General features: G+C 36.8%; 1 protein-coding gene across 1 annotated transcript; it reads left to right on the top strand.

Annotated features, from left to right (window-relative positions):
• Positions 1 to 931: 931 nt before the first annotated feature.
• On the top strand, positions 932 to 2,138 carry LOC102506682 (olfactory receptor 4C13). Its single transcript, XM_006174676.2, has one exon. It carries the CDS (start codon positions 932 to 934, stop codon positions 1,856 to 1,858), a length of 927 nt encoding a protein of 308 aa, XP_006174738.2. The 3' UTR covers positions 1,859 to 2,138.
• The last annotated feature ends 10,640 nt before the right edge of the window (positions 2,139 to 12,778 follow it).

Below are 12,778 nucleotides of genomic sequence, written 5' to 3'. Positions count from 1 at the left end.
AAAATAAAATTACCTAAAAACATACTCATTCTTAGAGGCAATTAATACTTTCATATTGTCCCATAGAGTATGCCATAAAATATTAATGTGGTATGCAGCTTCTTTTCAAACATTTGCTTATGATTTTTATAAAGTAGAGAGTAATGATAAACAGAGCAGAAGGATAAGAACACTTGGATTCTTGGTAGGTCTAAGGTCTGGGGAAGCAGATATATTCTTACCCATGGAGAATGACAATTCACCAAGTATTTACTCATCACCTAACAGGTTTCAGGCAGTGCAGACATTATGCCAGGCACTATGGTAGGTGTGGTGAGGAAACACACCTGAATAGCTTACATGTTCTGGCAGGTACCAGGGAGAGTGTGTTGCCAATGACTTACATACATTTCTCTAAATGGCCTGCTTATGGGAAATATGTATTCATGGTGTCTTTCCACAGTTAGAGCTGAGGGTTCAAATGTGAATTTTCATTGAAGAGGAAATACCTCTTACCTGTGTGCAGCACCTCTTAGCTTAAAAGATCCATCTGTGAATTATAGTTTGTAACCTCACAGACACAGAGGAGGGCTCAGAACCATGGGACACAGAGAGGACTCAGAAGAGTCACATGGAGCTGGAGCCAGATGGAGAATCCAGATCTCATGTAGACAGCCCAGGGTTTTCTCAGTAAATTTGCCATCAAATGTTGCCTTAAGATGTTTTACAGGTGACAGGTATTAGGTGTCTGAAGAAATGGAAACATCATGAAGGAAGTAAGAGAGAACTGAAACAAGGACTGAGGGAGGAGTGTCAAGGACGTGCTCCGCAGGTACAGTGACTGCTCTGTTTTTGTACCAAGAAATTCAGACCACAATCCTTTCATGATTAATGGGTATTCTTCTTTATCCTTTGTGGGTAATTCAGGCCCCAGGAAGGTGTTACTGGCTGAATGGATCTCCTCACCCCTCCCAACAATGTGACTGAGTTTGTTCTCTTGGGACTCACGCAGAATCCACACCTGCAGAAAGTACTCTTCATTGTCTTTTTGCTCATTTTCCTATTTACCCTGCTGGCCAATCTGCTCATGGTCATCACCATCTCCCTCAGCCCCACACTTTCAGCCCCCAAGTACTTCTTCCTCACTTACTTGTCCTTCATAGATGCCTCCTTCACCTCTGTCACAACTCCTAAAATGCTCATTGACCTGCTGTACCAGAGGAGAACTATCTCCTGGGGTGGCTGCCTGACCCAGCTGGCTTTGGAACACTTCCTGGGAGGGTCAGAGGGCATCATCCTCACTGTCATGGCCTATGACCACTACGTGGCCATCTGCAAGCCCCTGCACTACACGGCCATCATGAGACAGCATCTCTGCCAGCTCCTGGTGGTGGTGGCCTGGATTGGGGGGATACTGCATGCCATTGTACAGGTTCTTTTCATGGTCAACTTGCCCTTGTGTGGTCCCAATGTGATTGACCACTTCATGTGTGATCTCTTTCCACTGTTAAAACTTGCCTGCAGGGACACGTACAGGCTTGGAGTGGTGGTGGCAGCTAACAGTGGGGGCATGTGCTTACTCATTTTTTTCATGCTACTCATCTCCTACATAGTCATCCTGTGCTCCCTGAAATCCTGTGGCTCTGAAGGACGGCGCAAAGCCCTCTCTACATGTGGCTCCCACCTTACAGTAGTGGTGCTCTCTTTTTTCCCTTGTGTATTCACCTACATACGTCCCGTGGCCGCCTACCCTGTGGACAAGTTGGTGAGTGTGTTCTACTCAGTCTTCACTCCCATGTTGAATCCTATCATTTACACAGTGAGAAACACAGAGGTGAAAAATGCCATGAGGAGTTTGATAAAGAGGAGAGTAACTTAGGCTGTTCATGATAACAAGAAACTGATGATTTATATACATAGGGAGGATTATACCTATTGTAAATTGTACAGAAAAACTAAGAAATTTTGCAGATCATTGACAGAAAAAAACAGGGGCCCACAAACTAGCATCCATTGATCATTTAATATTTGCTAGGCATTTATTATACATTTTGATAAATTGTGATGTACTTTACAAGGCTTCAATGTTTATGATCATAGCTGCAGAATAGCCAACGGAGAGAACAACTATAAATCCCTAGTTTGATGATTGTAAAGTATATTTTTCTCCAGAGTCTTATTGCTACTTTACAAAATTCTTTATATATGTTACTTGGGTGAAATAAGTTTTTCCATAGGGCCTTGATCTCAGAATTTCTTCTATGTTTGCTTAGCCTGTGGTAGAGCAAATAACGGATAGAAACTTTTAGATACATTGGGGAGCAACAGTTGTGTGAAGTACTCACTGCTCAGAAATTTTTTCTGCACTATGAATTGACCAAAAGCAAAGAGATAGACACCCACGAAAGGAGAATGAATAATTCAAATTCTATCTCTTTTTATTTTCCTGATGCACAAAAATAAACCAGAAATTCTGAAATTAGTCTTAATTCCTCTTCAGTACCCTTAATGGCTGATAGTTTTTCTTGAATATAAGAGAAATATTTTCTTTCTGCATACCAAGACTTGGGGAGGCATTTGAAACCAAAGTAAATATTTGTGTATCCAATCTCAACAAAAAAGCCCAAGGTTAGAGGAAAACACATCTGCCTCCAAATTGGATCTGTTCCTGTTTTCTAGGCTTAGCCCTGCCAGCTCTGCACCTTTTGGGAAACAATGTTGCCTTTAGCCTGAAATAGACAGGAGAGCCTATTCTCTGGGCTCTGGCCTGTCAGGATGTTAGCTCTTCTTCCCTTATGTAGAGATGGCAAGTTGCAAAATGGAGAATAACTTTTGTTTTTTGGAGGTTTATAGGGATACCATGGCCTGACGCACATGGATGGCTGCAAGAATGAATTCCTGCAGCAAGAAGCATGCAATAACCAACCACAGCCCCTCACCTGTTTTTGTTTTGTTTTGTTTTGTTTCTTTCTTTCTTTCTTTTTTTTTTTTTTTGTATAAAAGAAGCCTGTATTCTGACTGGAGGAGGATGGTCCTCTAAGACATTAGGCTGCCATCCTCTCAGTCAGCTGGCTTTCTTAACAAAGTTGCTATTCACTGCCCAACACCCTGTCTCCCAATTTATTGGCCTGTCATGTGGAGAGCAGAAGGAGTTTGGACTCAGTAATAGGTCTGGCACATATTTTTGCATTAAATAAACAACTTGTTATCTATTAGGCATATTCGCTTTAGTTGATTCACTCATGTGCTAAGCTAGTAGTTCCATTATTAACGTCCCCAGTTTACAGAGCAGCAAATCAAAGCCAAGAGAGGGTTACCAGCTTGCTTGCCCCACACCTCACAAGCTTACCCTGAAAGTGCTTCAGGAGCACCGGCATGCTGCTGCCTCTCAACAGTTTCAGCTACAAACTCCCAGTCCAGATCTTACAAACTCAGTCTTACTTTCTTTGAAATGACACATGTCGGTTGTATGTTGATGTGTTTACGTCTATAGAGAAAAAAATACCATCTGCAGTCTTGATGATTCATGTATCCTTCAAGAAGGTGTAGCCTTGTCTCACATGTAGCCGTGCAGTTCAGCCTGCACATTTTTCCCTTTGTTTGAAAGGCTCGTTATGCCACTTCACTTTTAAAACAGACCAACATTAGTCTGGTAATAAATATTTTTAAGTAAAAGAAAAAAATCCCCTTCCAATTTCTTCCTGTTAGAGAAAACAAGTACTAATGTTGGTCTTCAGAAAAGCTAAGTGGCTAAAGTGAACTTCTGGAAAGTGGGGTTCCCTGCAACGCCCCTCTGTGTATGTGGAGAACACTGGCAATTCCACATTGTTACCTAACTCTGTAAAGCAGAGCGTCTCTGACTGCAACACTCCTGCACATGTGCTTCTCACAAACATCCCTTTCTCAAACTCAGTCATCAAATGGAGATACTTCTTCCACAATTTGACCACACAGTAATGTAAGAGAATTGTCCTGTGGTGGCTGCACTTACTAAGGTGTGCATGGCTTTCTCAAATTCATAGGAAACAGAACATTTTCCCACAAAGTCTAGGCCTGAAAGCACCTATTAAAATGGTCATGTTTACAATTGCTGCTGAGAACTAAACATTTCAACAGAATCTAGATTAAATGGTATAGGTTCATTTTGTCTTATTAGTGTTACACAGAAGATGAGAGTAATCCAGGGGTAAAGATAGAAAAAGTGTTGATTAAATGTTGTTTCTATTCTAGGAACAGATGGAGGATTTGAAGGGGGAAACTAAGCCAGTGACTGTGTCTTAGGGGATACACCAAGGGCTCAGTGCAGGGGTGAGAAGATTAGTGAGGCACAAGTTACAAATAGTCAGCAGTGAACTTGGAAGGTGTAAGGCAGCCTGTTGTTCTCAGTGAACAGAGTCCTGCTGGTTAGTGAGTAAGGTTAAAGCTTGTTAAGATGTTCCTTTGCACTGATCATCAAGACTCTTTCCTGAGGACTGACCGCAACCTGGTTATTTCTGGTACTAAAAAGTCATATAAAATAATAAATACATTTATCCTAAAATTAATGAGATAAATAATGCTTGGACCTGCTGTGTAAGGATGCTTTGGTTTAACCTGGACATCACTTCAGTAAAACTGTTATGCATTAGGTGAGGGGGATGAGTGGACTATCGTTGAAGGCCAACTATGAAGCATACATTTTGATAGTTTCTTTACATACTTTAATTCTATTCATGTAGCAACAAGTATTATTAGAGAGGCTTTTACTCCATTTCATACAAGAAGAAAATGAGACTCACTGAAGTTAAACAATAATTTAGAGTCTTTTAAAATCTGCTTCCTCTCCTCTTCCCACTTCACAACACTCTTTGTTATCATGGTGTGTAAATGCCAAAACACAGATCTGACCACTGTCCACGCTGTGGAAACTGCCATTGAGAGATTCTTATTTTGGGTGGGTGAAGGACTTTCATCCCTTTGGCTCTCTTTTGGCCACCACTTCCTAAGTTACTTGCATTTTCTTGATTCCTCTAGGGTCAAGGGAAAATCATTTAATGATCTCTTTTCTGCAGATATATTATCTTTCATGGGCTTCAGGAAAAGTGGGATGTAACAGGCTCGAGAAACAAAATTCAAAGAGTTGAACTTCAGTGGATGAGACACTTGGGTGGAAGAGATATTTGAAGGAAAAATAAGCAACTCAGTCATTTAGGAGACTGATCCTCTGTGTGGGCCTGGAGATAGGGGCTAATTCCAAAGGGCTTTTCCCGTTGTCATCCCATAGTGTTAACACTTATTACTGGAAAAAGGGCTTCTTGGTCAATTCAGTTTAGGGAATTTTGACTTAACTTCTTAAAAAAATACTGTTCAGGGCCTAAAATGGGCCAGACAGTGATGAGAACTGGGTATACAACTTTGAACAATAAAGTCCAAAACTGTCTTTGTGTGAAACTTAAATTTCAGTGGGAAATAGATGGGTAATAAGCAAGTAAATAAATAAACAAGATTTTGTTATTAATGAGTAAGGTAAAAATATTTTACAAGAGAGATGCAAGAGAGAATTGGGTATAGATTTGCAGTTGTTTGAAGCACGGTTAGAATTTCAGTTTACTCTGAATTTAAATAACCACATTAAACTCTTTCTTTTCTAAAATACTAGGTTATTTAAAAGTATGCACTTGAAATGGGGGTAATGTCTCTCCCAATAAGGTAAATATAATTTCTTTGAGGCTGAATATTTCTTACTGTTTTTATATGTGATGCACAGATAAACATAAAGCACATAAATAGCATATTTGTGGCATTACTATTTTAGAGGGAGAGGTGATTAAGGGAACATAATGCCTAACAAAGCACCTTTAGGGGACAATAGTAGAACAAAAATGTTTAAGCAATGCTGTCCCAAAGCATGTCTAAACGTTTAGGTACAAGCATGAAGTAACTTTAAAATGTTAGTAAGGGTATTCCAAGCACAAAGGTTGACCTATCACTTGTGAGGATCATATTTAGTAAAATTGAGAGGCCTTCCTTCTCAGGAATCTTCCCAGAATATGTCATGATTCCTAGCTCTTTTTAGAGAAAAGTTTGTGTGAGTACATCCTTGATGGGCAAGGTTTTAGGTTACACTGACATGGTTTTAGAATATTTACTTGCACAATCTCTGTGTCCTACTGATGGGGCCTACCAAGTACTTGGCTTTTAGATGTCACATAGGTGACATAAGATGAGTTTTGGAGGTGATTTTAACAACTTATCCAAATATTAAGCATGTTCTTATTAATTTGAACTACCATTATAAAATTATTGAATAATTAAATCAGTTATAATCAGGCACAATTATATTATATTTAAAACGTGCCAGTAGTTCACCTGCTTTGTTTGTATAAACTAATTGTAGCCTCAAGATGAATGACTTTGAGCTATCAACAATTTTTAGCTTGATTTACTATAATCTTTTTTAGCAAATTTTCAGACTTATGTGTCTGCCTTTTGGGCTCTATCCAGATCACAAGATTAGCAAATAAAAGTGTGTATTTATCTTTCAGAGACATGTCTTAAAATTCAGAACAAGAGGAACTAATGGATAGAATAGTGTTAGATTTTTTTTTTTGTTTCCCTTGTTTCATGCAATTTTCTGTTTGTGTGTATATTCTATACACACACACACACACACACACACACATATGTATGTATATATATACATATGTGTATGTATATGTGTATATATATATATTTTTTCTTTCGGTACCAATTTCCTTTAACTTAATTTTTCCACTAATAACCTTTAAGAAGGACTTTATGTGATATTTTTCTTTCTGTTTTGATCAGTTAATGATTCTAATTATGTAATGAAATCAATACATTGGATTACACACACAAACACACACATACACACACAAACACATATGTAAAAACCATATCTATTTGTGAACAACTCTGCCCAGAGGGTTGGTGTTGGTGCTGGTGCTCAGGGAGATGCTGATGACTTGTTCAGGGCTGGGGTGGTGAAATCAAGAAAAGTTGTTCAGGGATTAAGCCCTCTCCCTCTGGAATCATTTAAAACAAGCATTGTTTCTACAATGGTGTAGTTACTTCCATACTAAAACTGTGCTACTGTCAGTAATTCCACTTCCATTCGTCTTTCTAAGAAAGCAAAGCAATTCAGGAACACTTATCAACAGAAATAATCCTTTCAAAACCCTTCACTAGAGACATAGTCTACTGATGACGCATGTGCTCCAGACACAAGTCCTCTGAAGAACACAGGGCACTATTGCTGTTTAAATATGATGACCTGGAGACATTCTCTAAATACATTGCTCTCACCTTATCCAGGCTTTTCTTGAATAAGTCATTTAGCTCTGTAAGAATTTCAAATACAAGAAACACATAGCTTTAATATTGGCTTCTTGAATTCAAATCCAGGTTTATCAAGTACTAACTGTATAGTGAGAAATGAATTAATTATTTTGCTTTATCTCAGCCATGAAATGTGTGTCATCATAGCTAATTGTGAGGACTGAATGAGAAAGCGTGTGCAAAGTACTAGCAAAATGTCTGGTACATAGCATGTACTGAATTATTATTATTAATTATTATTATTTTGATTTGGATATGTTTATATGTTATATATCTGTATATAGATATTACATTGCATTTAACTGTATCTGAACCCTGTAATACTTTTATCATTTATGTCAGCAATAAAATTCTATGAATCAATGCAAATTAAAATAATTTTCAACTTATTGTTTGGGTAATATATTCAATAATGACAATATTTAGTATTATTAAGGTTGTGGAGAAAATTACTCTTTAATACACAATTTATGAGAATAAAATATGCTTCAAGATTTTGAGAACAATGTGATAAAATCTGTCAAATTTAAAGATATGCATAGTTTTTGTCTTGTTGATGACATGGATTTATTCAACAGAAATAATTGAAGATGTCTATAAGTGATGTTCATGTGGCCATGTGTGTAAGGCAGTGAATTAGAAATAAAATAGATTCCAAGTAAAAGTGGACTCATTAAGGGAATTAGGTTGTAAACACAAAATGAAAGAGTATGTTCAATTAAAATAAAGTAATATTCATAAATAATGACAAATGGTGCCCATACAGATTGTAACTAGAATTTCAAATTTAATATTTCATTTATGTACTTTTATATAGAGTACCTAATGACTATACATAAATCTGTGCTCTGAAGAGCATGCCCTAAACTATTAATAGAAGGCTGAATGATGGCTTATGGTTGGGAGAGGTCCTTTGATTTTAAATTTTCTACCAATCTATTTATATGAACTATTTTCCATGGGCCATGTTTTACTTTAACAATTTATAAAAATAAATCATTTTATTTGAACTATTCTACTTTTGGTTAGAAATGTGTTTTAGAAAATGGGTTTGGAAAATTTCGTTTAAAGTTAATTCAAAAACATACATCCTGCCAAGTGTTGAAAAGTCAGTCATTAAGCTGATGTCCTGATAGCCAACAGAGCATCCGATTGATGCATATAAAAACACATGCTCCAAAGGCAGGAGACCTGTTTTAAAGTAGTTTATGGTCAGCAGCTTTCTCCCCATGTTGGGAAAAAAAAAACCTTTTATATTTATAAAATCTTTTCATCTTTACAACAACCCTGTGGGATAGGTGACATTACTTTCTCATTTTACAGAGAATGAAACTGAGGCATAGAAAGATTGTCTGACATATTATAGGTACTCAGAACAAAAAACTAACTTTAATGTGAAAATCCAGAATTTGCTTAGGTTTCTTTAAGATTATAGCTCTTACTACTTATTCCCAACCAAACTCCAGCCTGGCAAGGTGCATCTCCTCAAGACACTTCACGTCTGGGATTCATGGGGGGAATGTAACTAAGTTTAATGAGACACACAAAATGTGCCAGAAAATTATACCATTTAACAAACATCTAAACTATAATTTAATATCATATTTAATCACATTTTAATATTTATAAGGTTGAATATTAAAATTTAAAGTATAAGTGTAGGAACTTAATATGTTCAACACAACAACTGTGGAAAAGAAACTGAGATTTAGAGGAATAAATAACTTCTAGTTAATTACACCCCTGGAAGGTCCATAATGAAACCCAGGTTTTCTGATGTCAAAGTCCCTAAATTTTGACAATGTACACCATGTTTTCCCATTTTTAATTTGTGACGTGTTAATTCTGTCATCCTTATTTTTCAGTTTGTAAATTATACATTTGTATAAGTTTAGAATTATTTGTATTCCTGTGTCAAGGACTAGCTCATTTCATCTTTTTTGAAGTCTATAAAACATACTGATATTTCCCCTTCTGGAAATTACTTTGCACATGCATTGTTTCAAGAGTGCTAATCTGTCTCCCTCGTTATGGAGAGGGCACTGCCTTGAACATCTTGTACTAAGAGACATGCTATTAAATGAGAAATTTGTACAACCTAGGTAATAATTAGATAGTCACTGAAATGTAATACCCGACTTTATTATATGAACAGTCTTTTGAGTAATGACATCTCAGAGGAACACTGGAAAGAAATAGACAACATTACAAAGAGGATCTGAAGGCAGTGATTCAACACTGAACTGGGATTCAAGATACCATTCAGCTCTTGGTTTTGGCTAAAGCACATCTAGGAATAAAAATGGTAAAGATCAAGATGGGAAATGAGATTCTTGAGCCTGACTGTCAGAGGAAGAGCAGCCAGGCTCTGAGAACAGCATTCTCTCAATTCTAAAGACAAAGGCTGACACTGGTTTGCCTGGGCCCCATGGTTCTATGAAGTTTTCTTTGGATGAACTCAATTTTATGAATTTAATTAAGTTTACCTAAATGACTATGGCATACACACCACAACATTAGGATTTTGCAGAAAAAGAATAAATTATCTATCCCTAAGAATCCACATATGAAATCAGCACCAACATAATTTTTTTTTCAAAATTAGCTTTGGAGTTAATAGAATTATTGCTGATATTCAAACTATACAGGTGTATGTAACAAATATCCAGTATAGCAAGTGAAGGGGTTTTCTCAATTTATTATTGGATACATTTAGTGTACCAAGCAATACTAATGGCTCCAAATATTTGAGACTTACTGAATTAATGCAAGCAATAAAGTTTCATTTATTCTTTAGTGAACTAAATAAAAAGCACTCTAGAACTTTTAATTAGAAAATAATCTAATACAGTGAATTCAAAACTTCAATAATTATCAGATTTGAAGGAGCTGACAGCTGGATTTGAAGATGCTCATTAAAGGGAGCATGACTGGGATCAAGCACTCACCACCTGTGCTGTACGTAGGGATGAGGATGCTGGAATCAGGATAAAACATCTCTGCATGTACTTCCAAAATTCCTTGCCTTCTCTGAGTATAAAGATAATTTTCTTCAAACATTTTAAAGTTTTTTTTTTCTTATTTACATTTTCCAAACACATAGGATACACAGTTTTATGTATTGTGTGGAATGGATATATACTATCCTCTCTGATCAGAGGATACATAATATTTTCCCAGTACATTTATTGAATAACAATTCTGTTTCCAAATAGTCTACAATATTATAACTTTCATATATAAAAATCTATACAGCTAATATTCTATTTCTTAGCTTTCCAGTTTGTTAAAATATATCTACCCACGAGGCAGTACTATCATGTCTAAATTATGGCAGTGTTTCAGATACCATTGTTGTATTAAAAAATCTCTCAAAAATCTAGTGATTTAAGACACTAATATTCACTTTATTTCACATGGTTTCAGTGGGTCAGGAATTTGATCAGTTCAGTTGCAACTTCAGGCTCAGCATCACTGCTGAGGTTGTGATTAGACACTGGCTGAGGTGGAAGTCATCTAAAAAGTTTCTTTGCTCATATACCAGTCATACAGGCTGGAAAGCCATGAGCAGTGGGGATTGGACTAGCTGGTACTGCTTGAAATCATAAGAGTGAGGCTCTGACCCAATAGAGCTGGTGTCCTAATAAGAAAAAGGAAGTACACCAGAGCTTGCTCTCTGATGTTTTCTTAGAGGAAAGGCCATGTGAGGACAGAGGACAGAGAAGGTGGCCATCTGCAAGCTGGGAAGAGAGTTCTCACCAGAAACCAACCCTGCAGGCACCTGGATCTTGGATGTCCAGCTTCTACAACTGTGAGAAAATAAATGTCTGTTGTTTAAGCTACCAAATCTGTAGTGTTTTGGTATGAAAACCCAAACCAATGAATATGATGAATATGATGATGATGATGATGATGATGATGATGATGATGATGATGATGATGATGATGAAATGTAATCTATTTTTGGTGAACAGAGGTCTGAATTGAGTCACCAGGATTCATTTCAGAAAAATCATGGCTCCTCAGTCAATCACCAGATGTGGATAATTTCCAAATCAGAGATTTTTCAATAAAAGATATCTTGGGTATTTTTGAATGAGAGCTCTGTGATATCACCACAGATAGGTGGTACAGATCTCCAACCTAATCCTTCTCTGAGACCATTTACCAGGGTAACTGTGCTCTGGGCAAACAGATATACTAAAATCTTTCTGGAGATTACTTGAAGTAGGTTCTAAGCTAACACTCACTCCTGGGTGGCAGTATGCCATTGTGCTCCAATGGTCAGAAAGCCAACTGATGTTTGTTGACCTGAAACAAACAGATTGCTAGATATTTCTTCATAAAAATGGGCTTATTTGGGATTAGCAAGAATTGCAATAGGGGGCATGCAACCATAGTGAACCATGTGAAATTTTCTCTTCATGGCAAAGAAAGAAGAATTCTTTTACAGAGGTTTAAAGGGATTTGAGAGAGCTATAGTAAATAAAGGACCCATGGCTTTTCATTGGCTGAACTCATGCCAGGAAAGAAGAGGAGCCTTTTTTCTTCCTGTAGGTCTCTGCTATGTTGCAGGACAGATTTCCCCCTTATTGTCCCCCAACTCTATTTGATTGAATTTCTGTTTATTAACTGTTTAACAAGGTGAGAGAGTATTGGCCCAAATCTCTCCCAAAGGGTGAGTTCTGCACATAGTCTAGTAGACTATGTGTATTCTACAGAAGGCTTAAATTTCCATATCAGGTCCCTGATGCTTGAGTAAATTTCTTTCAGTGTAAAGGACTGGGTAGATGTATTTGAACTAACCTCCCTTTCTAAAATAGTATGCAAAAGGCAGCACCATATTCTTGTGCCATTAGAGAAATTTGACAGATGCAGAAAATAAGTCTTATCATGTTCCCATGTAATTTACTTGTTTGGTTTAAAGTGTAAAGACAGGCTAAATTGGTGTGGGAAAATGAAAGCTTAAAAAAATCCTGTTTCATTAATCTTTTCTTTGTGTGTTTCCTTTACAAGAGAAAATCCTATAGGGTAGAGTCAAACGAGGCATTTGGTTATTATCTCTCAACATCTTCATTTCCCTAGGTGGATCTCACTAGGAAAACAATGAAGCTCATTGATGTAATTACATAAATTACATAGATCAGCTGGGCAAAGGAAACAATATCTTTTGTTTAAATTACTCTGTAGCAAGTGAGAATATCAGCTATTCCACGTAGGGAAAAGATAAAACAGGTTGGAATTTAGGAAACTTGAATTCTTATTTTAATCTGCCAGCATCAGAATGTGCAATTTTAGAAATGTTTCTTTCCTCCCCTGGGTCTCACATTCTTTGTATGCAAAATAAAAATAATGAATTGAATACACTCTAATAACCCATCCAATCAACAAATCAACAGACTTTGTTATTTGTTCATTTATTTTCAGATCAAATTCTAGTTTCCATGCACTTTAATTACTG

Source organism: Camelus ferus, chromosome 30, assembly GCF_009834535.1.
Source record: "Camelus ferus isolate YT-003-E chromosome 30, BCGSAC_Cfer_1.0, whole genome shotgun sequence".
Classification (NCBI taxonomy): Eukaryota; Metazoa; Chordata; class Mammalia; order Artiodactyla; family Camelidae; genus Camelus; species Camelus ferus.
This window is presented reverse-complemented; position numbering and strand designations above follow the sequence as displayed.